Source organism: Mustela putorius, unplaced genomic scaffold, assembly GCF_011764305.1.
Source record: "Mustela putorius furo isolate JIRA1106 unplaced genomic scaffold, ASM1176430v1.1 tig00000139_pilon_pilon_pilon, whole genome shotgun sequence".
In the NCBI taxonomy this organism is placed as follows: Eukaryota; Metazoa; Chordata; class Mammalia; order Carnivora; family Mustelidae; genus Mustela; species Mustela putorius.
In genome coordinates, this window is record NW_025421293.1 from 2,933,998 (window position 1) to 2,960,810 (window position 26,813).

General features: G+C 43.8%; 1 protein-coding gene across 8 annotated transcripts in view; it reads right to left on the bottom strand.

Annotated features, from left to right (window-relative positions):
* The window catches only part of AUTS2 (activator of transcription and developmental regulator AUTS2), a 1,068,100-nt gene that overhangs the window by 564,925 nt on the left and 476,362 nt on the right, over positions 1 to 26,813 (bottom strand). For all 8 annotated transcript variants that reach the window (XM_045075220.1, XM_045075219.1, XM_045075215.1 and 5 more), the window contains 2 exons: positions 23,565 to 23,660; positions 8,443 to 8,478 (listed from right to left, as the gene is read on the bottom strand). In XM_045075220.1, coding sequence (XP_044931155.1) covers positions 8,443 to 8,478; positions 23,565 to 23,660 — 132 coding nt within the window. The remainder of the gene's footprint in view (positions 1 to 8,442; positions 8,479 to 23,564; positions 23,661 to 26,813) is intronic.

A 26,813-nucleotide genomic window follows, 5' to 3' on the forward strand; every position in this document is an offset into this window, starting at 1 on the left:
TTTTTTTTTTTTTTCCTTCTCATTTTGTTTTGTTGCCATCCTGCAGACCAGATACCAAAGATTTCAGAGCAGAAATTAAGTGTCGTAGGAGGCAGGTCCCTTTAAACATGATTGTTAGTGAAGCTAATTACTACAGGAAATCAGAGATCGTTCATTAGCCTAGTAAGCAAATTAAGGTTTGTTAACAGTGATTTATAATGCGGGGCCTTGGGTGACTGTGCTGGTCTGTTCACGTATATGCGTATAGGACCTGACAGTTATATTAACTGAGCGGTATCAGAACAGCTTGTCACCAGGGTGCTTCTGTTAAAAAGACATTGTATTTTAAACGGATAAACATTTTTACACAAGCAAAATGCATTTTAAATGTTTGGCTTCTGAAGTCAAGTATCGGGAGATAAGTGAAGTGTCTCGAACTGTCTCAGCTTCCAATAACTCTTGTTTACTGCTGGAGCTGACTATAGGAAAATGTGACACTTGGAGTTAAAACAGCACTTTTCCTCTTTAACAAGCCCCAGTTGTGTTTTTTAACCTCTTTTCAAACGATACTCTTGGTGTTTCACAAAGCTGTAAGTTTTCCTAAGCAATGGACTGGGAGGCATCTAATTTACAATTTTGGGAAAAATATATATATTTTTTTAAAGCAGTTAAGCAAAGGAATGAGTCCTTTGATCTGAAATTCTGATGGAGAGTCCATAAAACTCCAGGGCAGCTAAATCTATCAAAAATGAAGGTGGCACAGGCCGTCAGAGTAAATCTTGTATTTCACACTGCCCAGAGCTCATTTTATATAATATGACTCATACCCACTAATTCAACATTTCTATAACCTGGGAATCCCCAGTAAGAATAGGATGACTTCTTCGAAGCCAGTGTCCAAAAACGAATAGGGAGGGGGGAGAGAGAGGAAGAAAGAGAGAGACAGAGAGACACTTGCTGAGTCCCGTGACAGTGGCCTGTCCATTCCCCCCGGGATTTTCACACTGGACAAGTCTTTCCTGAGTCATCTCTGTGACCAACAGGATACCCTAGCTACGGAAAAGGACGAGACGAAAGCCTCAACATTTCTATATGCTAAACCCCTAACTGAATACCAGAAATATAAAATAATATCTCGTTGTTTATTATGTATTATTAATTTCAAAGGAAGGCAGACTTGGTCACTCAATTGAAATGTGGATCTCCTCTTTGCTGACGCTGAAGAGCAGTGTTCATTAAGCACTAAGGAGACCGTGGCCTTGAATTCCTGCGAAGAGAGGCAGCAAACCCGATGGAAAGCCCTGGTCCCACACGGCAAACATTCAGGTGTAAAGAAGCTAGAATCACGGATCTTGGAATATTAGAAACAAAGGCCCTTTAAGTAATTATCTAGTCCAGTGGCTTGTAAAATCTTCCCCCCTCAAAATGATTTATTTTCTCCACATCTGAGGGGCTGAGGAAGGGGGTTGAGGAGACAAGCAGACCAGGCCAAGGGCTATGGCCCCGCATGCACCAGGAGCACCTGTATTTTCATATCGTCTCTTCAGTCCGAACTCGCCACAGCTAATACCAAGACTCCGGGGGACAGCAGGTGTCTGAAGACACCAGGCTCTCTCCCCAGAAACGGTTGAGAAGAAGACAGTGTTAAGGAGTTGTGGCAGCTGGAGATTCCAGGGGAGGCTTTCTCATCGGATTAGAAACTGCCCACATTTCTCAATTCCTGTGCACTGCATGAACAAGTTGAAACTAAAGATGTGGACACAGAAGACAATTTCCTCAGGTCAGCCGGAGGAGCCGTGTCACTGTGGGGATCTACACGTGACTCGGTGTCTGCTCACCGCAATCCAACTTGTGCTGTCCGTGTGGTCAGGGTAGCCGCGCACGGCTCACTGACCCTGTTCCCAAGAGTACTTGCACCCAATCAAAAGCAGAAAGAAAAGAAATGGAAAGTACAATTATATTTTTAGTCTAAAGCTCCTGAAATCTAAGTCTAATCTAAGTCACCCCCAGGGTAACTAAGATTAATTCTCACCTTACCCTAAATGAAACACCCACTGTGGAGATTCTGGTTTTGTTACGTTATAAGAGACAATTATAATTCAGGGCAGTATTTAAAGGTTACAATTCAAAAACATGGTAACTTTTTATCATTAGAAAGAGCAGTTGATTTCATTTATCCTAATGTTTCTGCACAGTAATTAGGGAGCTTCCAAACCACTAGTCAGTATGCCGAGTGATGGCTTCCAGTATTTTATTCCATTATCAGAATAAAAATTTCATAAAAATATTTGTGTATAAAAATATTTTTGTATATTAAATATTACATAAACATTTTAGCAGTGTGCTCACTTGGGAGATGGGGTGCCTCTGAGACCAATGATTCAAGTCACTTTGGGTGACTCACTGGGTAAATCTTAGAGGTCACAGAAGAAAACTGTATGTACAACCACGCCTCAAAGATATCTTTGGATAAAAAAGATATCTCAGCATAAGGCTGAGTTTTAAGAACATACTGAAGGGGCGCCTGGGTGGCTCAGTGGGTTAAAGCCTCTGACTTCAGCTCAGGTCATGGATCTCAGGGTCCTGGGATCGAGCCCCACATCGGGCTCTCTGCTCAGCAGGGAGCCTGCTTCCTCCTCTCTCTCTGCCTGCCTCTCTACCTACTTGTGATCTCTGTCAAATAAATAAATAAAATCTTAAAAAAAATACTGAAATCCTCACAAAGTTCTACTTTTTTACTTATTTTAACACAAATTTCAAGTTGCACGGCAATGTTTTGTTCTTCCCTTACTCTGGACGACGCTGTGAACTGCCGCAGACTTACGCAACTTGAACTTCTAACTACCTCTAACTACCTACCTTCCAAAATCAATTTTAAAAATCAAAAAGCAAATTTATCTTCCTAAAATCCAATCTCTCCTTCCTGGGATTCCTATTCTGAGTGAAAGACGCATCACGGCCATCGGTGCTGGACTACCGTCTTCCTCATTTTTAACAGATCACTCATGCCAAGTCTGGGGCCGCCTCTAAATCCTCTCCTCCCCACCCACGCAGCTCCCTCCTGGCTTTGTTCCACAGGCTCTATCATCACCCTGCCCAGTCCACCCCTTCTCCGAAACACGATTCCCACAGTCGAAGCAATCCCACTCGATGACGCCATTTTCCTGTGCTCTCACCTCTGCCGCCCCAAACTTTGTTCCACTTTCCGTGGAAACTCTAAACACCCATCGAGTTCCGCACAATTTAAGTCTTCCTACAACCGACCGACCCTTCTGAACACTCCCAAGTGCTCTACTCCCTCTCCGCACAGGACTGAGCAGTTTGCCACAGACCAAACTCAACTACGTATGACCTGAGGGCCAAGCTTCCCTCTTATTTACCTTAAGAATGAAGAATGTATGTTTAATACGTATTTGACGATTTAAAATGCACTGAACTCTTCATCTGATGAGCTATTTTCTAACTCGATCTTTACCAATGAGTCTAAACGCCCCGACAGCAACTGGAGAGCTCTGATGGAATTCAGATTTTTAAAGAAATTTCCATTATAATGGAGACTTGTCAGTAAATAAGTAATAGCCAATAATTCATTTACCCAGAGTTAATTATTAATAAATAAAAATATTAGAGTCTTATTTGAGAGACATGTTAAAATACTCAGCATCATTTATCTTTAAACATTTGGCAGGTTTTGATTAAATACCTGAATTACAAAACCCTCTCCCAGCAACACTGGCAAGCACAGGCAGGCGGAAAGGAAGGTGACTTTGGATGTGTTGTTGTCAAGGCCGGGCCTAAGAAGCTGCATTTCTAACGTTAAAATCCAGAGAAGCATTATAAAGTCAAAGAATGTTGGGTTCTCCGTAGAGCCGAAATCCTCTTACTTAAATGCTATGTGTCACAAATATTTAAAAGCATCACAGAGGAAGCAAAGGACCTGGGTTGAAAGAAGCCTAAATTCCTTGAGAGGGACATGGTTTTTCCACATCTGTAACATCACCCAGAACAATGTCTCATGGAGAAGGTGCTCAGGACTTAGTAAAAGACAAAAAGTCAGAAGTGTCCGTTAAAAGAAAGATCCAGTCGTTAAAACAAAACAAAACAAAACAAACCCAGAGTATTCAAAGAAAAAGAGCAGATATTTCAAGAGTCTATAGTCAAAAACGTAGAACAGAGAAAGAATTTAATCCCTTTATGATCTTAGAGCTGTGATGGAAAGCCACAGGTCAGTATTTCACACCCCAATGCCTGTTACCAACACTATCAATGTAACTTCTTAAGTAATGAGCGCCCAGGAAAGCATTAATCACATACATCTCATTTTAAGAAGTGTGCCACTCCACGATTCTCCTCTAGTATGTAATGTGGTGGTTTTAGTCATTAGGTAGAGGTGGCTGGTTTCCCTGATAATCCTGAAGTACGTATATGTATATGTATATTTACACTTAACTAGATGTGATGTCATTGGGTAGAATTAAAGCTGTCGTTTTGGGAACTGTTAGAGAACATCTCTGGATCACTGGAATTTCCAAAGCAGGATCCAAACTCTGAGATGATGGGCCTAAGACACTTAGATTCAAACCTCGAGGGAGGCTGAAAATCACCCAGAGAAGAATGAAGGACAGCTTCCTTGATACCAGGGATCAAGTTCAGCCTGACAAGTCAGCCGCCCTGGCACCAACAGCAGCCACCGACTACTGGTGTATGGGCTCCAGTGCTTGTAAGGAATGAGTCCCAAATGTTCCTGTGATGACACAGCAGACCACGGGCAACCAGGAGATGTTCGCTGGTCTGGTCACTCTCCTGACATCAGTTACGTCATTCAGGCATGCAAGGGTATCTTTTGGGAGCCAGGGAGCAGCAAACATGTGATTCAACCTCCGAGCACCGACATGTTGAACAGATCTTTCTTCCTCTTCCAGCCCAACCTCAAGAGCCGTTAGCAGTCCCTCCCTCTCTCCAGTCTGACGGAGGGAATAAGCAAATGACCGTACCGCACAAATTACACAACTGTGATGCATGAACACCTCGACCAGGTCATTCTACCATCATGGTGATCACTGAGGGTCACGGAGAGTGAATTCTGCATTTGTTTTTTGTTCACAGATGGGGTAAGGTGGTTACGGCTGACCGAACACACAATCACAGGCTCCTCCGAAAGCTATAAGAGCGATCCTGACCCACGGCTCCGAGTTCCAGAATTCACTGCTTGCAACACTGATTTCTGGTGATCCTCTGCCTACCACGACATTACACAGCCACTTAATGAGACCAAGTTGTGTCCATCACACACTATAATGGGAATAATTTGCTATTAATGAGGGCTGTTCTGTGTGCATTAAACACCCTGTCTCATTTAGAATTCTCAACTCTCTGAGGTGCGTGTGGATCTACAGATATTAAATAACCGGACCAAGGTCACACAACCAGGCTTCAGATCAGTCTGTCTCTAAGTTCTTAATTATCCACGATGCACAACAACACTTCAAATACATGTATAAGGAGAGAATAGAGCCCAAAACATTTAAATTAGAATGAAAACGTGTTCACTGCATTAACGTTTAAAAAAAAGAAAAAGAAAAACCCTACACACTCCAATGAGTTTTGCTACTCTTGCCAAAATAAAAAATTTTTTTTTTTAAAAAAAGCAAATAGATTCCAACTAGTCTATACTTCCATTTATATTTAGAATATGAGCTGGGCTTGAGGATGTAATGAATATATATGTGTGTCTCTCTGTGTATAACACCCACATTATTCAAAAGCTCCCAAAAATGTGAAAAGTTTGTTCCAATCCTTCTTTATTTTGTCTACTTTAAGAATCCTTTGCAATATGCTTATGTAAATACTGATTTTAGCTGCTGTTCTCTGTTCTCAAATCTTCAGCTTATAAATGGATTGGAAAAGTAACAGACCTAAGCAGACATCTTTGGAACACAAAACCAGAAAGATATAAACAAATACAACTGAATCAAAAACAAAGGATTCTTCTTTAAATTCTCTAACATCACAGACTGATAAATGGAAAGAACTGCCAGAAAGTAGAATACACTGGCTGTGGACGGGGTGTACACAGACAGGCACACGTGAGTGTGTGTGTGTGTACTCGGGCGGGTGTCTATTTTATTAGCACGCACAACGATCAGCATTTTACCCTAGTTCACTGAAAGTTCTTTAAGAGCATAACCTCTAATTGAAAGGAAATTGTGACATTAGAGTAATGCTGGGGCAAGGGACAGTATTCAAGAAAACAGTTCCAGGTCATTAAACCCAACAGGTGAGTGCCCTCAGTTTGCTTACACCAGCGTTCACACTATGGTTCAATGGCATTAAAAACACAGTGACTTTGCTGGTGCAGTGTCTCCGTCCACACTTCAGAGAGATGCTGAAAAGAAAGACAGGGTCCACATATCACCAGCCCACTTACCTGGTGCTGAGCCTTCATTACAGACACAAGTCGAGGCTAATATCATATCACAGATCATAAAGCACAGTGCAAAAATGTTGACACAAAACTCTTACAAATTGTGAATCTACTATTTCCACTCAGAAGCGTGAAACTCACCAATGCTGATGTTAGGACCTGAAATCAAGTGTTACATGTGGTACTGTTGACATGAAAATTGAAGCGAAGACACTTTTTGATGAGAACTTGGCAATAGTATCAATGGATTTTGCACTCTGATAACAGAACAAACCCATTGCTGGAAACACATTCTAAGTGGAGCATTTTTGTCAGCGTTCAGAGCTGACCATGCAAGTGGCACGTATCTTTTCCATAAGCTAATAATACTACATGGTTGTTTTTTTTTTTTTTGTAAGCAAATTTTTATAAAAGCAAGAACAATTTTATCAAAGGACAGACTTTTCTACTCCTCCAACACTGTGTGAGTATAAAAATCATTTTAGATTCATAACTGCAGACTCTTCCCTCATTAAGAATATATTATTAAAGAATAAAAAAGATACCCTCCTTGAATTAGAAAAATAAGTGACAAAAAGTATAATAAAATTTTTGGCATTTCTACAGATGACTTTCTTCTATCAGGGTTATCATACTGACAATAAAAAAAAAAAAATACTAGAATATTCAGTCCCGAAGTGATCAAGGGCTAAGTTGGTGGTTTGGGCCTCCTTCTACTGAAGAAAGCCAAGAGGCATAATTTAGCTTTTGGACAGAGAACAGACACTGGCAGCCTCCAGATTTTACTTCCAGCATCTCAACCCACATCCAGCCTGGTGTGAAGACACGGCAGATGGACTACTTCTGTTATTTCGACTGCTTCAGCATCCTGCGTGTTTCTGGAAGCATGAATATTCAGCCACAATAAGGAGCAAGGATAAGCGCGCTGACTGTACTAAGCAGGTACCAAAACCTCTTTATCCTTATCCTTTTCTCCTCATTAGCATAAGATTAAGATAAAAAAAAATCAACACTTAGAATATGCTACTTCTGCCAAGCTTGGAAAGACTTATCATTCAACGAAATGGTGCTGGTTTTCATATATTTAATGTAAATGGATGAAGAGAAACGTGTGGGCACAAGAGAACCAGCGTAATTAGCATCTTAGAGGAAAGAAATTTAAAGGCAACTAAACTGAATCAGTAATTATTTTCCACTTTGTTTTATTTTCCTGATTTCATTATTTTCTCAGAAAATGCTGAGCGGGCATCAGAGGATCAGTGTTAGTCACTGAGAACACCAATCAGATCCCTTTAAAGACCCCAGAAAACCTCCACAGGGGCATGTTTTCCTCTTGTGTACATAATGCCTGTCGGTAACTCTGTTCTATTTAGATCTGGAAAAAGATTACTCAGTCCAGAAAGGGTAATTTTGCTATAAATGAAAGAAATGAAGTAACAATTTCTCCATGAGAAAATTACCTATGACATAGTCCCTGAGGATTGACAGCATCCCAATCCCTCTGAAGGACTGAGAAATGTCGGGAAATAAAATAATACCCGTGCATTTGCTGGGACGTGGGCTTCCATGGCTGCTCAGAGGAACTGTAAGGGCCACATGCACAGACCATAAGGGAAAAATCCATTAAAACACCACTTTTCATTAAAAAAAAAAAATAAATAAAAAATTTTAAAGGCAATTCACTGTAACTGTGGGAAAGATCTTTAAGAGATCTTGAAAGTGAATCAAAAGCTCCACGCTGAATCTGAATTTCATCCTCATGTCACCTGTCACTGAAAGAACAGTGACGTAGGGAAGGTGGCCAGACCCATCAGTTCTCCGTCGCCCTGGGAACCACACGTCCATCTCCCCAGGGCCCTACAGCTTATGTCTTTTAAAAATCAAAGAACCCTAATGAAAGGACGGGTAGCACTCTGCTCTTTAGGACTGAGAGAGGATTTCTTCGATGTTTTTTTCTTTTCACATCCTCATGAGCAAACGTCACAGAAGGAAATCAAGGCCGACGCAAGGCACACGTGGGGAAGTCGGGACCAACTTACGAAGTAGCCTGTTCCCAAGCTGGAGGGAGCTGAACTCTGCAATAAAGCAAAAAGAGAAAGTGGCAAATCAGCAACGGTTTTTAACGCGTTCCCATCCGCGCAGCTCATTACCAGCCCTTTGTGGGTTTTCATCGCTACATCACGCCACGGGCGTGCGCGGCTCCTTGTCATCTGCTACGATGCAAACACCGTGTTGGCTTAATTTCCCCCTTTACGTCTCTCAGCAACTCAGAGATGCTAACGTGCTGTTTACCGAATTCCGAGCTTCTGCGGTGGACGTAATTGCCAATTTATTTGACAGGCAGCTGGGTAATGAATTAATGATGGCATTTCGCCCCGCGCTGAGACTAAACAGACACGCATCAGCCCACCTCCCCGACTCGCTGACATTCAAGGCCCGGGTCTCAAGCTACTCGGTTTTGTGGCCGCAAAGGGGCAGGCAAGAGGAAAAAGCCCAGACCGAGTTGAAAATAAAAGCCCAGTGGGTTTGGATGACTTTTCCAGTGCATGACCTACTTGCCAGTATATTCCCTAAAGGCCCCAGTTAGTACACACAGAGCGCTTTTCAAAAAGGAGACGTTTTGTAAACATAATTAGTAGAATAAAATGCAAAGAATGTGAGGGTGAAGGGAAGCGGTGAAAAGCACCGTTTTCCCCAACGGTTTGAGTCTAAGAATGATCGACTCAGGGCTTCCACGCTTCTGACACTGGGAAAACTAAAATAAATAAATAAAATCCTGAAAGGTTTGCAGGGCATCCCTCCTTTAGGCAAAGAGGCCAAAAAGAGAACTTGGTTTTTGTTTTAAACTTGTCCGTGATCCAAGCTTGTTTGTACCTCTCTTTTCTTCCTAAAACCTGTCATTACAATTTTTTTTTTTTTTTTAATTTCTAGTCTCCTTTTCACGAACGAGAAAGTCCTCAAATAAGTTTACACACAGAGGATGCTAGTTAGTGCCGGGGCAGTCTTCTGGTCTCAGTGTGGTGTCCTCGAACCTGCAAGGGCCCTCTGCCTGACTAGCCTCATCAGGTACGACACCTTCCCTGGGGGGGCTGACTTCCGTCCCCACGCGCTGGTTCCTCACTTCCCCTCTGGCTCGCCCACCCGAGTGTCCCTTCCCTGCTTTACAACTACCCGGAGCAGGTAGTTGCCTCTCCTGCACGCAGGACAACGCTTTGCACGCAAGATGCCTGGAACAAGTATTTGCTGAATTAATGTACGAATCCATGAGAGGTTGGATTGCACGGGGGGAGAAAAAAGATCAGGTGAATTTAGCATCTCCGAAAATACAGTAGATGGGAATTTTCCTGATTTTAAACTGTTTTCTGAGCGGGAACGACGGTGCTTGAGCTCGAATGGCATCCGCATCAGGTAAGGACAGTCCGCTCCAGGGCGCTCCTAAATGCACTTCCCAGAGCAACACTTCACTCGGTGTTTGGGAGAGGCTCGGAGCGAAGGACAACAGATATGCGATCTTGCACACTGGACTTAGTTCAAAAAGATCTCGCTGCATTCTTGATCCCATAAATGGTGTGTAGGGAGATCACAGTAGCCATGGAGACGGCTTCTCGGGGCGGTGATTAGCCATGTGACAGCATCACCTGTTTTCGGCACCCACAGCCCTCCACGGAATAGAGGAAGGAAAAAGCCAACTAAGGTCTCCACCACCCTGGAGCCACGCCCGCGGGAGATAAACTCATTTTAGGATGAATTACTCAGAAAGAACACGGGCACTTGTTTATTTCAGGGTTGTTTTTTCCCCCTCCTTCCTGCGAATGTATTTTACCCAGAAGCAGAAGTCCCCCTCCAGACCCACCTCCCCACCCCCACAAACATATCATCTTCCTGTATACCAAAGAAAATTACATCCTTCAGGTCTGGGGAAGCTCTGTGACACTCATTTTGCATATATATTGTGCATTACTCAGGGGCTAGGTGGAGAAGAGGGCTTTGTTGTGCGTATTTGTTCTGGCTACTGTTTATGCAGGTCCGACTGAATGAGGGAACAGTGGGTATCATTTCAATTTCTGATGTCAACATCAAATTACTTATTTAATTTCATGCCTGGCGAAGCATTGTATAGCTACACGCAGAATCATTTCACTTCATTTGTTATGCTGTGTTTTCGTGGCGATTGGCTTGCCTTCCAACTGACAGCTTTAATTACGACATGAATTTGATTGCACTGCCGAGGAATTAACATAATGCAACAAAGCATTTAAGCACCCGCCTTATAACACCCCCCGCACACAGACACATGAAAGAGCGCAGACACTGTATCCTCACGTACACTCCAAGTCCATTAGAGTTTCAGTATTCGCTAGAAAGCATAGAGAACCTCATGGTCAGAGGCTACCCACACTTCTCAACCCACCGTACTTCTTTTTCTAAAGAGGAAAAAGTTGGGGGCATGAAGCTATGATTTCTAGATTTGGGGAGAAGAAAAAAAAACAAAAAAGTCCTCCTATCTACTTTGCCGAACATCCATAGCACTGACATTTCTTCCCTTCTTACTCCTTCTCCACCCTATCTTTCTTGGCTACTTGCCAGCTCCCTTCAATCATCACTGGAAAATCTGAACAGAAATCACATCTCTGAAAGAGGTACCTCCTCGCCCATTCTGCAGCCTCAAGAATGTGGCTATGGCCTTGTATTCACTGGGACACGATCCCTGGTCACCAACACATTCTCCACCAGATCGTCTATTATGCAGATAATAGAAGTTCTGAGACTAGCCACAGGGCAGGGGTCAGGGTTTACTGATAGCCCCTGAGGCACACCACATGCCTTAGGACTTGGTAGCCAAAAGGCCCAGAAGAGCCTCAATCATGAATACCTAATCTAAGTTTGTATCTGAATATAGATGCAAATACTGGGCAGTATTAATCTTTCTTCCAAGTCAGAAATTCATGAACACCTGAAGCCATGATTATGCTATAGAAATGTCTAGAAACAGCTTTTCTATAGTTTGAAATGTGTTACGTTAGCTAAGTTACAGCACCAATTTCTCACATAGGAAAGAAAAACACACCAAGAGGTAAAAGGCCTAGGAAAGCAAAGAAATGGTGATGCCCTGACCACTGAACCATTTGATAAAATCAAGTTCATTTCAACTTTCCCACGTTGCCCCCAGTCAACATGTAATGAGAAGGGGTCCTTCTGGTTTCCTTTTTCTTTCCTTCTTTCCTTTTTTTTGCTACAGAAAGAAGACAGATTCTGTCTAAACTATACAGCCGAAATTGCCATAGAATCTAAAAAAGATGAGGAGTTAAAATGAGGCTTGAAAACCAGAGATGTTTTTAAAAAGAACGCAACAAACCAAAGTGTCCTCGGATTCAAAAGCATTTGAAATAATACCATACCCCCATGTTTAGGCAAATACTTCTGTTGAATCATGGAAAAGGCTTCATTCTTGCTTTCTCAAATGGCAGAGATGCCATTTCATTCATATTTTCAATGCACCAGGTAGAAACGAGATGCAGAAGGAGACAGAAAACAGAGCAAGATAAAGTGTTTAGCAGTGAGAAGGCGAGAATCTGAGGAAAAGCCAGCCTGCTCGCTATCTGATATGCAATTTCGGGGCTCATTATAAGCGATCTCCTATCTCACGTGGTTTGTCCATTCTGCTGGGTTCTCTCTCCCCCTTTTTTTGTAGGTTCGACCACTGCTCCAGCAATCTCTGCAAATTACCCGCCTCGATCTCATTATGTTGCAAAGGAGAGCTCTCCTATAAACACACCGCCTCCATCGCCAAGCCACACGGGCTGTGGGGACAGTCATGGCATGCACAGTGGAAAGACATTTTCCGGGAGCTAGAAGGTTACTGCTGACATTCAAGTGTGCAAGCGGACATTCATTAAACGCTCATTCTACTCTTCCTCGCTGCTCCCCACCTGACTTTCTTTCCATCTCTGTCACTAAGCTATCATGGAAGCTGCTCATTAAACTCATGATGTTAACATTTCTGTGTTAACAGCTTACCTACAACAAGGGATTTCAAAATTCATTATCCATCTAAAATCAGTGCGCTCCTTTCCTTAGACATCCATACAGAGAGGCCACGGCTACAATCATCGCTCCTTGAGTATGGGATGGATGTGTACTTCACCCCTAAGAGGAGGATATATGCTCTGACCCCAGGGTTAATTGAAGTAGAATATTTAAAAATTGTTCCACAACACCAATCGTGTCTAATATCTTGGCCTACCCACCTTCCTGTTAGGATTTTCTCTCTTGGGAGTAAAAACCAGAGGATCGTACCAATAATCACACGGCCAAGCGCATTTCTAGGAAAGGTCACAAAGCAAGCTCATTCATGGGTTTTCTGGTGCATTTTGAGAAACAATGACAATTAAAAAAAACTTGAAATCTCAATCCTAGGAAATGTGCCTTGGAGACAGGATTACTAAAAGCTAATAAAGACACAAACTGTATTTGAATGGGAATTACTACCAGGGGGACTCAAGTAAAATCAGGCCAACAATTAAAAACAGAAATACCATCTCATCTGTTCCACTACTGCATTTACCCAAAGAAAACAAAAACACTAATTTGAAAAGATATCTGCACTCCTGGGATTACTGTAGCATTATTTATAATAGCCAAGATACGGGAGCAACCCAAGTCCCTCCACAGATGAACGGATAAAGAAAACGTGGTTAAGGTTTCAATGAAGTATTACTTAGTCATGAAGAATGTGATCTTGCCATTTGTGACAACATGGATAAACCTAGGTTTTAAGCTAAATGAAGTAAGTCTGAGAAAGACAAACACCCTAAGATATCGCTTATTTGGAATCTAAAAAAATAGAACAAAAGAACAAACAAACAAGAAAACAGACCCTGAAATACAGAGAACAAAGCGGTGGCTGTCCGAGGAAAGGTGGGCAGAGCAGAATAGGTAACGGGATCAGGAGGCACAAACTTCCAGTTATTAAATGAGTAAGTCATGGAGGAGAAAAGTACAGCACAGGAACTCGAGTCAGTAAGACTGTCATGATGCTGTATGGTGACAGACGGCAACACTACCGTGGTGAGGACTGCATGTTCACCAGGTCACCAAGTCAACAGAATCACCAAGTCAATATGCTGAACATCAGAAACCAATGTAGCTCTGTACATTAATCATCCTTCAAAAAATTCTACAGATAAGAAACAAAGATATAATAAAATTATCTTTTCAATGGAGAATTTTTATAAATCCATACCACAAGGTTAAAAGAGTGGAAATTTTAGGGAACATGAAGGCTAGTGTAGGTGATACTAAGGGAAAGGATTTGCTTTCCTTTTTTTGTTAGTGATTGCTTTTGTGCTTAATAAGCAGAAGCCGTGATTTTAAAAGGGGGGGGGGACAGCAAGAAGAAAGCATCAGGTATGGAAATGGACCCTTCTGACTTTGATTTTCAACCGCCTGTTCCAACCCACTTCACCTGGTCACCAGCTCTCATCTATACTCAGTCCTTTCCGGCTTCTTTCCCTCACTGCATTCTTGGTCTTACCTTTGTCTGTTGTTTCAAATAAAGAGCAAATAAACATTTTTAAAATAAAATTATAACAACACTCTTTTTAACATCATCCAGTGGCTTAAAAATGTGTAGTGGGTTGAACATTCTAAGAGTGTTCCCCCATATTCATATCCACCAGGACACTCAGAACATTGACTCTAAGAGTTAATTTTATGTGCCACCTTGACGAGGCACCTGGTTACCCAAATATCCAGTCAAACATTATTTTGGGCATTACTGTGAAGGTGTTTTTGTACAAGTTGAACATCCACTGACAGAGCTCATAAAGCATACTGCCCTTCCTAACGTAGGCGAGCTTCATCCGAACAGAACAGAAACAGAACGAAAGAATGAACATCGTCAGAGTAAGGGGAATTCTTCTGACTGTACATGAGCTGGGAGGGCAGCTTCACCCCTGCTTTTAGACTTCAACAAAACATACATTCCTCCTGAGTCTCAAGCCATCCAGCCCAGGGACTGGAGTTACACCCTCAGTTCTCCTGGTGATCAGGCCTTTGGACTGAGACTAGAACGAGCCACAGACGCCCCTGGGTTTCCAGGCTTCTGACCACAGATCTTGAGACTCATAAGCCTCCGTAACTGTACACGATTCTACACCCTACCGGCTCAGTCTCTCTTGAGAACCCTGACTGATATGACGTCATATCACAACCCTGACTGATATGATGTCATTATCAGCAATACGTGCTGGAGAAGTGAGCACTACCATGAACTTCTTTGGAAAAAGGGTCTTTGCAGATATGATGAAGTTGAGGTCATACTAGATCAAGGTGGTTTCCAAATCCAGGGACAACTATACTCTAAGAAGAAGAGAGGACAATGCAGAGAGACACTGAGCAGACGGCCGGGTGGGGACAGGCGCAGACACTGGAGTGCTGTAACTGTAAGCCAAGGAAGGCCAGATGCCCCCAGAGGCGAGGTGAGGAATGGAAGGATCCTTCCTGGAGCTTCCAGAGGGATCATAGCCCTGCTGACACCCTTAATGTTGGAATCTTAGCCTCAAAACCTGTAGTCCTCGATGACAGCGGCCCAAGAGACCAATGACACGCTTGGCCTCCTTACCAGGCACTAGGAGGTCTCACGTGATCAGGCCTGGTGCTCAGTCTCTAGACCCAGTCACACTGGCCTCTTTCCTTTCCCACAAACATGTCCCGCTTTTCCTGACTCGCTCTGGACCTTGTTGCTCCCACCACTCAGGACGCTGTTCCTACAGCTCTTCATGGGGTTGCTACCACTTTGTGAGGCAGACTTCAGTTCAAATGGCATCTATAGAAAGGCCTCGTTCCGTCACCCTGCTTCAAGGGGCCCTTCCACCCCTCATCACTGTGTTGTTTTCCTCATAAAACGCACTGTCTCAGAAAGTTCTCCTGTTTGCTCACAGCTCTGCCGTCGGCCACCCGCCACAGAACAGGAGCCTCCTGAGGAGGAGACTCCATCATGCTCCTCAGTCAACCTCAAGTGCACGGAGCTACGGCTGACACATTCAAGATATCTGGTAGATGTTTCTGGATGATCTAACTGCTGACACACCCAGGGAAACACATGAATGTATGTTTCTGGAACAGAAAAGGGCAGGAACAAGCTGTCAGAGAAAAGGGAAATCTAGCACAAACTCTGAAAAGGGAGAGAAGAGAAGACACAGAAAGCAGGACTATGTTGCAGGACTGGAATTGGCCAGATTTTCTTCTAACTACAGGGGAACTCATGGATGGTGTGGCCCGTGTCTGCTGCTTCTTTCTTAGCAGCAAGTCACCCTGCATTGGAGTAAAATCTCTTTAAAGGTTGGGCGGGAGAGTGGGAAGGACGGAGGCAAAGACACACGCTCCGTGGATGGACGAGCGACCGCACAGGGCGAACGACAGACCTGGGGCGTCCAGGGTGGCTGAAAACGATGCAGGAGGAAGCGCCTCAATTATGATGCTAAATGGTGCACATGACTTCAACAATCAGGTTAGAGAACGTTTTAGCACAACACTTACTAGAATTCAATCCCTTCGCATGATTTCCTGAAATGTTTTGATTCCTTCAAGGTCTCAAGCCCTTAAAAAGTATTAAATATTTTTCTCCCTTCTCATAACCAAAAACCTGACCCAAAGAACCGTTCAGAGAAAGGAGCCATATCCACATACTCATTTCAATAAAGCATTAAAGCAGTTTACTTCCACAGGATGGTGGGAAGAATTTGCTGGAGAAAGTGACACTGAAGCAGAAGGAAAAGAGAAAGAAAGGAAGAAAGAAAGAAAAAGGATTACAAAAGAAAAACCAAAGGCAGTTAGAGTAGAGTGTGCATGCTAATTAAGAAAAAAAAAATGGTGGATCAGAGGGACCAAGCAGAAGGTACGAAGATGGGCAAGTAGAGGGAGGGGGGGACGATGAAGGGGAAGCTTCAGACTTCCCCGTGGAGGGCTCCACAGACTACCCTCGCGAGCGTGGGCCCAGTCCAAGGTATCTTAAGGAAGTTTAATGGCGAGCTCAGATTGCTGGAGAAACAACTCCGGCAGCACTGCCGAGCTCAGGGAAACAGAGACGGGGCAGGTGACGCAGTGAGAGGCGCAGGACGCCTCTGTACCGCGCACTGTGCCATCTAACATGCACAGTGTCAAGGAGAACACACCCGCACCCAAATACCACTTTAAAAAATAATCCAATCAAGAAATGGGCAGAAGACATGAACAGACATTTCTGCAAAGAAGACATCCAGATGGCCAACAGACACATGAAAAAATGCTCAACATCACTCGGCATCAGGGAAATACAAATCAAAACCACAATGAGATACCACCTCACACCAATCAGAATGGCTAAAATTAACAAGTCAGGAAATGACAGATGTTGGCGAGGATGTGGAGAAAGGGGAACCCTCCTACCCTGTTGGTGGGAATGCAAGCTGGTGCAGCCACTCTGGAAAACAACATGGAGGTTCCTCAAAATGTTGAAAATAGAACTGCCCTATGACCCAGCAATTGCACTACTGGGTATTTACCCTAAAGATACAAACGCAGTGATCCAAAGGGGCATGTGCACCCGAATGTTTATAGCAGCAATGTCCACAGCAGCCAAACTATGCAAGGAACCTAGATGTCCATCCACAGATGAATGGATCAAGAAGATGTGGTATATATACACAATGGAATACTATGCAGCCATCAAAGAAAATGAAATCTTGCCATTTGCGACAACATGGATGGAACTAGAGCGTATCATGCTTAGCGAAATAAGTCAAGCGGAGAAAGACAACTATCATATGATCTCCCTGATATGAGGAAGTGGTGATGCAACATGGGGGCTTAAGTGGGTAGGAGAAGAATGAATGAAACAAGATGGGATTGGGAGGGAGACAAACCATAAGTGACTCTTAATCTCACAAAACAAACTGAGGGTTGCAGGGGGGAGGGGGTTTGGGAGAAGTGGGGTGGGGTTATGGACATTGGGGAGGGTATGTGCTTTGCTGAGTGCTGTGAAGTGTGTAAACCTGGCGATTCACAGACCTGTACCCCTGGGGATAAAAATATATTATATGTTTATAAAAAAAAATTATTAAAAAAAAAAACAGCCAGTCGGTAAAGGAAGGTGCCTCGGCAGACCCAGTGAGACAGAGGAAGGAACAGAGCTTAACTCTGAGTGTACCAGCTCTGGGCTCCAATACCAGGACAGGGACCTAAGACGGACAGAGAGTTCCAGTTGGAGAAAAGCAGCTGAAGACACATGCCATAACAAGGATTTTTATCTGAGAGGAAGAGCCCTGTGGGTCATGGTGGAGATAAGCAGGACTTGTCAAACCAAGACAGAAAAGGATTGCAAATTTAAAAGGGGCGAGAGGCTCCTAAGGGAAGTTCTAAATCTGGGACCAAAGAAAGGATAAACATGTTTGAACACTGTGGATGTGCCAAGAACGGTGCGACACGACTGGAAGGCACTGAGCCAGGTAATCTTTGCAGGAGACCTACCAGGTACGTGAAATTATCCCCAGTGCACGGAAAAAGAAACCAAGACTTGGAAAGACCGAGTTCTTTGCTCTAGCTCACACAGATAATAAATAACTAAACTGCTTTTAAACTTGGTGTGTTTGGGGGCGTCTGGGTGGCTCAGTGGGTTAAAGCCTCTGCCTTCGGCTCAGGTCATGATCTCAGGGTCCTGGGATCGAGCCCTGCATCAGGCTCTCTGCTCAGCAGGGAGTCAGCTTCCTCCTCTGTCTCTGCCTCTCTGCCTACTTGTCACCTCTGTCAGATAAATAAATAAAAAAATCTTAAAAAAAAAACAACTTGGTGTGTTTATCATGAATGTGCAGGGTCAGCTCACAACTTGACAATTTCACTTACTAATCTATAAGTGAGTTTAGTCCCTACATTCTGGCAACTTCCTCGGTTACAAAATTCTGTATAAGTCAGACGCAATACTGTCCCGCTTGAATAACTCATCATGAATATTTATATACTCGATTATTCCCCTTAACTTTTTCCTTAGCGACTAATGGAAACAAGTTACTATATCTCCTTGATGTGAGAGTCCCTGCAGACAATGCTCCCTTCTGGCAATACAGTTTGGGAATCTGTAATTCAGCAAAGCCAAGCCCATTTGGTTTTGAAGCTTTACCCATGAGTCAAACCCTCCAGCTACGCTGTGGAGTTCTTTCTCTTCCTCTTTTCGCCTGCCCAATTCAAAGCAACCAAGCTGGAATGATAGAATGTCTTCATTAGCTGCACCTGGGAGTAAGTCTCCATCGCCAAAGCTTCTAAAAATAATGAAAGTGAGTGCAAGACGTAGGGGAATTTTTATCTCAGCTGCAAAACCAGGAGTCGGTATGATGGACTCACGGGGACCAAATACATCCTCTCACCTTAAACAACAACCAGATAACCAGACAGATGTAGGAGGGGAGGGAGTCTAGAAACCGGGCAACCGGCACTGCACGGCATGATCTTAGAGACCAGGGAAGCAAAGGAGATGAGCCAGGAAATCGCCGGACTTCCTGCCTGCGTAGTTTTCATGCCCAGCTGGGCAAGCGGGGGAGGGCCCCGCTGGAGCTGAGAAGGACCCGAGTTGGAAACACAGGGCTGATACCTGCAGGAAGCGCCGGCAGCTGGACTGTGTGAAGCCGAAGACGGCAGGAAGACAGCTTCACAGGGGCAGACGGGACCATGAACGCTGCAAAAGGTCCCCCTAGTCTTCACCTGAATCCACCTGTGCCCACATGGTAGAGGAAAGTCCCCAAGCAAGGGGGACACCCACCGGAGAGGAGCTGGCAGAGCAGTGCCCAGAGCTCACACAAGGCAGGAAACGGCCCGTGTTGCCACCAGCTGGCAAGGCCGGGAAACAGACACGGAGCGCATCAGGAACGGGTCAGAAGGGGCAGTACTGGGCAAAAAGTGAGCTTCAGCCTAAACACTGTGCGGCTTCCACCCAGGAAAGCCTAAAAGCAAACCTCAGGAAAATCTAACTACTTCCAAATGACATAAATGCATCCCAGAATAAAGCTCAAGAAAGTTTTTAGAAACCCAAACTATCCAGCAGCCAATAAAGAAAAATTCACAGTGTTTGCCATCCCCTCCAAACCGTCGAGCGTGCAAAGGAGACAGACAGGACGTCACCATCCACAACGAGGAGAAAACCCCACAGAACCAGACACGGAAGTGATACAGAGACGTGATGAGTAGACGGACGGAGGGCCTCAGAACGGCCGATGGTAACTGGTTCCCGTAGGTTCCAGAAAGTAACGGGAGCAAAGCCTGGTGAGGAGAGACACAGTAAGACCACACACAGCAAAGCCAGCAGTGGTCCCCATCTCCTCACTCTCGGAGAGTCATTCAGGTCATCAGTTACTAATTTCCTCTAAAGAAAAAGTAGGGGCATCCTTATTTTTTAGAATACTGTGTGGCTACGTGAAGCCTGGTATCCAGAAAAAATAATTGTGTGTGCTTCATCTCAGCAAATTTTGGACTGCAGCAGGCTCGAGGTAAGAATTTGCAACCTCAGAATGGCTCACGCAAAGCAAGTCAGTGGCTGGAGGTTCTGGAACATCTCATGGAATGTCAACTATTATTTTTTTTTCCTTTTCCATCTTCTTCTTCTTCTTCTTCTTTTTTTAATTTCACCTTTCCTATTTTGATCCTATTGTTGCAAAAGGTATGAGTTTTAATAATTAATACATATCATGAACTCAAAGTATTACACAGACAGTCTTGATATAAAATTGGTAGGATAATGTTTTTTTTAGCATTATTCTATTGTGGCAAAAAGTACATGTGTAACATACAGTTTGACATTTAGCCGTTTTTAGGGTTCTAGTTTGGTGACACTGATTGTATTCTCTGCACTGTGGATGTAGTTCTCCAAACATCACCCTAAACAGAAACTTTGAAACATTAATTAATAAGTAACTCCCCACACCTCACATCTGCCACTCCCATGACAGGTCCTGACTCTAGGAATTCGCATATTCTAGGCTCCTTATCTGAGTGGAACCGTACACTACTTGTCTTTCCAGGACTAGCTGCTCTCACTTAGTATAGTGTTTTCAAGGTTCATCCACGTTGTTGCGTGTATGCCAACGCGTCCCTTTTTCATGACCAAGTAATGTTCCACCGCCCACACATGCCACTTTATCTGTTCATCTGCTGATGGAGGCGGGTGGTTTCTAACTTTGGTTAGTGTACATGATGTTGCACTGAAAACGGCCATGGAGATCTCTCTCTTAGTAACTATTTTCAATTTGATTGAGTATATACCCAAAAGTGGAACTGGTGCGACACAGGATAATTACATACTTAGTTTTCTGAGAAACTGCCAAGCTCTCTTCTGCAGTACGGCACCGTTTTCCATTCTCACCATCATGCACGAGGGCTCGAATTTCTCTATATCCCTAACATTTATTCCTCCCCCACTTTTTTTTTTTTTTTAATTTTAACCATCCTAGTAGATGTGAAGGTGTATCTCATGATGGTTTTGATTTGCATTTTCCTAATGATATAATGAGGAGACGCTTTCATGTGCTTACCAGCCATTTGTAGATCTTTTTTAGAAATGTCTATTCAAGTCTTGTGTGCATTTTTGAATATTAAAAACACTTAATGGTTTTATGATTTGTAAATATTTTTTCCCATTCTACAGGGATTTTTTTTTTTCACTTTCTTGATAATGCCCTTTGCTGCTAATGCTTTGGGGCCATATCTTAGAATTCTCAGCCTAATTCAAAATCAGGAAATTGACCCAATTTCCTTCTTTTGGTTTCATGATTTTAGTTACTACACTCAAGCCACTGATCTATCTTGAGTTTTTCTGTGTTAACGATGTGACACAGGGGTCCAACTTCCCCCTTTTGTATAAAGAAATCCAGGTGTCCCAGCACCATCCCTCGAAGAGAGAATTCTTTTCCAGCTGCATGGATTTAACACTCATATCAGAAATCCATTGGCCACAGATGTGTGGTTCATTTTTGGATTCTCAATACTATTCCAGGGGCGCCTGGGTGGCTCAGTGGGTTAAGCCTCTGCCTTCGGCTCAGGTCATGATCCCAGGGTCTCTGCTCAGCAGGGAGCCTGCTTCCCTCTCTCTCTGCCTGCCTCTCTGCCTACTTGTGATCTCTCTGTCAGATACACAAATAAAATCTTTAAAAAAAATAAAATACTCAATACTATTCCATTCATCGGTATACCTATTCTGACGCTAGTATTGTACTGTTTCAATTACTATAGCTTTGCTGTAAGTTTTGAAACTGTTTAAGTGTGAATTTCCTGACTTTGTTCTTCTTTTCCAAGGCTGTTCTGACTACCAGTGGTCTCACGCCATTCCACAGAAATCTGAGTATCCGTTTCTTCATTTTTGCAAAAAAGGATGTTGGAATTTTCAGAGGAATTGCCCTAAGTCTGTACATTGCTTTGGGTAGAATCTCAATACCGAGTCTTTGTATCCATGAACACAAAATATCTTTTGCCAATTTCTTTTGATCTAATGGAAAGTGAATTCAGGGCAACCAACCAAGAGATCTCAGTGACTGTACAATACTGTACTCTTGTCCCCTGATTTAATGGGGCTTTCATTTCTCCACTCTGGGATGAAATTATGACTGACTAATCCTGGAGGAATTTCCAGAGTCTGTGAGATCTCCTATTAAAAACAAAGCTCAAGAGGAGCTACTTAAATATTTTTAACAACTTAGGTAAGAAATACTGTTTTATTATTTTAATTTATAGTTCCATCACAAAGTTAATGAAACACATAAACACACAAAGAAATACTTAGACACAGACATACCAACACAGCAAAACACCAAGTTGGATCCTTTATGTGTATCATTGATATTAAACCTCATTAGCTAGGAGGCAGATGTCTATAACTCAGAAATTAAGAGTACTACAGAAGTAATTATACTTTGTTTACTCCACTGAATTCTCTTAGAATTCAATGTTCCGGACGTCAAGTCTCACTCTAAGTCTCTCAGACTTTCCTGAGAGGTGTGTCTCGGGACTATTCGCCTTGGACGTTGGAGAAGTGGGTGGGAGACGATCACAGGGAATGACTCAGTGTGCAGCGGTGGTTCCGACCTCTCATGCTTAGGAGCCCCCGCCGTTAAACAGCGCTTGGGGCACACTCCTACAGCACGGGAGTTTACAGATTATGTACCAGAACTACTCCCAGCTCACCACATATTAGCAAAGTTTCATGTCTTTTGTTTGTAGAGAAAAAACAATAAGTTCTAATATTTTTTTCTCTGCAACGCACGGAATCATCCCGTATCCCAGGCTGAAGGCGGCTGCAGTAGAGGATGAAAAAGAGTGAGACAAGGAGCAAAAGTTTCTGTCCTAACTCTATGCCCTGACTCTGTTTCTTCTTCTTGAAGCTCAGAGGCTCTGAACTGCTGTCTCTTTGAGAGTACCGTTCTCTCCGAGTCTGTTAATGTGCCTTCACTGGCAACCCTAATAAAAATGTCTCCCTACGTCATCCTTTTGTAAGAACGCTTCCCAGTGTTGCTCTCAGGGTGAAGAATCCTGCTCTGTGACATGTCAGGTTAGCAGAAAAGAGAGCCCAGAGGATCAGGTGGTTCCAGGAGTGGCAAACCGTCATCCGCTCTGTCGGCGGACAGGAGGCGGGAGAGCAGTCAGAGGCGGGTCTGGGGGCTAATGGACCCCTCAAGAGGCACGGCACGTTATCACAACCATTTGCCAGGACATAAAACCCCTTCTCTTGCCAAGCAAGTGGCCAGTTCCTTATCCCTTCCTACAGAAATAAAGCGGCAGACGGGGGCTGTCACCAATTTCGCAGGCCAGGAAATGACAGAAAGCCCCACATTAAACGGCGTCGCCTCGCAATGGGAGCACCGCTTTCATTCGCACCCTGACGATGGAAGGATCATCACGGCGCTTTGTCATCTTTGATTCCTAAGCTAACAAGTATCCCACCCGCCCTGTTACGTGTCACACCACATTTTGGAACGGAACCACCAGGCCAGGCTCAAACACGTCTGCCGAGAGAGAGGGCGCTGGAAAGCTCGCGCAGACCTAGTGACGGGCAGGGTAGGAGCGCGGGGAGGCAGAGACCGGACCCCAGGAATGGGCGGTCTGGAGGTTTCGTCAGATGGTTTTTTTTTGTCTTTTTTACACTTACATCGCTGAGCCGTTCCCGAGAGCTGCTCCGGTGGAAGCCCTTGGATTCTCCGCTGTCACTGTCACTGTCTCTGCAGCTGTTCTGGCCTGGCTTGAGCTGCAGGCAAAAGAGAAGAGGAAAGAGACAAAAGTCAGTGGTCTCCGCACACAGCCGGCCCCTGCCCGGGTTCTTTAAGTCTTGTCAAAAGTGCACGACTGAAGGTCCTGCGTTTTCACATTCTTCTCAGCTTCTGAGCCGCGCCGGGCAAGCTGCCGCAGGAAGAAACACGGAGAAGGATAAGCAAAACATTTACCATAAAATGTCACTGGAAATAAGAGTGAGCCAGCCAGGGGGAAAAAAAAAAAAAACACTTGACAAAAATTTAACAAAGGTCCATGAATCTCGGAAAGTAATCTTCCCTCAGACTTTTTCCTCTGTTCTACTGGGAGCTCTTTTTTGTCAAGAAAAAGACCAAAAACACTGAATTAGCTAAAGTCAGATTACACTAACTACGGTGGCCCACCTTTCCCCTCTGTCTCCTTAAGAAAGAACACAGCAAAACCGAACAAAAGCAATGTTTTCTTCCAGGAGAAAACGATGAGGCGCTGCGTGTTACCCTTGCTCCTCTGGGAAGATCCTGATCCTAATTTCTGAGACAGCTTCTGGAGGTCTCTCGGCAGATCTTTAAGAGTACCCAGATTAAGACCTAGGGCTTAAGCAATTAAGCCACGACTCCTTCAACAGACACGTATTAAGTGCTACTTCTGTACCTGGTCCTAAGAGCTGGAAAGGTGGCACTAAACTCCCGCCCCCCCAAAAAAATGTCTCTGCTCTTGCGAAGCTTACATTTTAGCAGTTCCTGCACATTCACCCCGCTCTGATTTTCATGTTCAGAAAATTTTCCACATTTACCCGTCTTTGATTTTTATGTTCAGAAAATTCTACACATTTCCCCGGCTCTGATTTTCCATTAAAATGAATAAACACACAGAATCTCAAACCAGCAGTCTGGAGAAGACTGTGAGACACACACATAGGGGCCATTAGCCGGCAACGTCATCGTCAAGAACCACCTTTGCAGGGACCCCAAGAAATCCGACGCAGGTCCCAACACACGGCCTGTTCTACAACGTCCTTAACCCAGCAACAGAAAGAGCGCGGACCAGGCAGATACAACAGACAAGGAAATGAACGTAACGGGACGCCAAAAAACAGCCAGTGACATTCGGAAGAAAAGTAATCTCTGAAGCCTTGGGTTTCAAAAGCAGATTGAGCTCCTGTGGCGGAGAGGGGAGGGGAAGATACTCTTGATGGGAGAGAGGCAGAAAGCAACATGCTAGGGAATGATCAGAAGGAGTCTTATCTGGAACAGAGATTTCCTTCTGGGAGGAAATAGGAAGAAACATTACTAAGGGGGTCCATGGATCAGACATGGAAAGTCTCAAACAAAACACGAGCCCCGTGCTTCTGGGCAGGAGGGAATTTCAGAGAGAAGAACGGGTAATAGGTAGCAACATCTGTGCCTGCAGGTTTTCATGTGGCTCCGGGGCCAAAGGGGAATGTGAACCGAGACAAGCGGAGAATGAAATCTGAACCCGCACGCCCTGTCTCACGTGCCTCTTCTAAAATCTGCCGTTCAGATCCCACTTTGGGTCACACCATCTAATAAGCTGTCCCCAACACCCACCATACAGAGCACTCCTTTTTGCTGTCAGCCTTCCTACAAATCTACTTTTATCACTTTCTTCTAAAAATCCCTTTCTCCAGAAGTCTTCTCTAATGGAACCCAGAAAAATGATACTCATTTTAGCTTGTATCCTCCTGGGCCCTTAAGGGCTTAGTTTCCTTCTAAATTACTGCGAAATCTGCTAATTCTAAGTTAATTCAGGCACAAGCTATATGAGCCTTTTCTTATTACTATGGAATAAAAGTTCAGAATACTGTCATTCTCTTCAAGTTTTCATTTTTTATACTTACAATAAAAGGGAATTTAATGGAAAATGAACATCACTTTCTCCCAATCTCCTGAACATGTCATGTCCATTTCTGTCCTGCATCTGTCTGTTCACGCTAGGTTTCCTCACCCCATAGGGCACACCCTCAACTTCCCGGGGGTTTCCAGGTCAAGACTGTTTTGAAGCTCAGATACGATCACCATGCTGTTTGAAGAGCTCTTTCTTTGTCTGTCTTCCTTTCCTGATGTGCCTTCCAAGTTTAGGTGATACACCATTCCCCATTAAAGGCCTCGGGTAATGATGATCCATTTTCAAGTCTGAAAAGGCGCACTGCTAAATGAACTGGGCGGATGATAACATCTACATGTGGGGTGGATACTCTAATTTATAGGTCGTGTCATAATCATGTCATAATTTTTATCTCCCTGGATCGCAGTTGAGTAAATGCATGTTTACTCTGTTGTGTGAATGACGAAAAAGAGCAAGTGAGGTGCTCAGAATTGGGCACAGGGTCTAGGACTCAGTTCACGTCCATACGACTCACTGCTGTTCTCACTCTACTTCCTAGAACCCATTCAGATGTCAGCATTTCACATGAAAATAACGAGTCTGCAGCGTATCAGTATTCTCAATGGAATATGTTTCAGACATATTTGCGGTAACTGACTTCATCCACAAAGAAAGAAATCCTACAAGGTGATACTTGATCTAGAGATGTTTATAAAAACTCAGTCCCTCCACCCAGATGGGAAACAAACATGCGGCAGAGAATTAGCCACTTAAGAGCAGAAAGACCTGCTGGTATCCTGGTACCCATCCACCTGGCTTCCCCAAATCTGGACTTTGCATTTGGGTCTCCTCCATGTTTCTTCATGGAAGGGAAGCGATGACTTCAACAGGCTTGACAGGAGACTTCAGTGGCTCTGATGTCTATCATCTGGCCAAATGTTGATCTAGGCTAGGGGCAAAACCCAAGGAGGACTGAGACGGAGCCGCTTCCTGGCCTGCCCTGAGCTCTGCCAGCAAAAGCACTTCAGTGAATTCTCTGCGGAGAGACTTACATAAAAATCCAGCCCCACACTACCCTTTTCTCCTCCAAAGCCAGGCTCAAGTTTAAAGGAAACTTAGGATTTTAAGCTGTCAGACAGCTCAATATTTCAAAGAAATGGATTGACTACAGTAAGTACTAAAGCTAAACCACAAGATTTCAGGCGAAGAAGTATTCATTCCTAATCCCATGAATACATTTAAAACTGGCATTTTTAGCCATATCCAATGGATCATGTGGGGTAGCACAGCTGACTTAGAAGTTGTA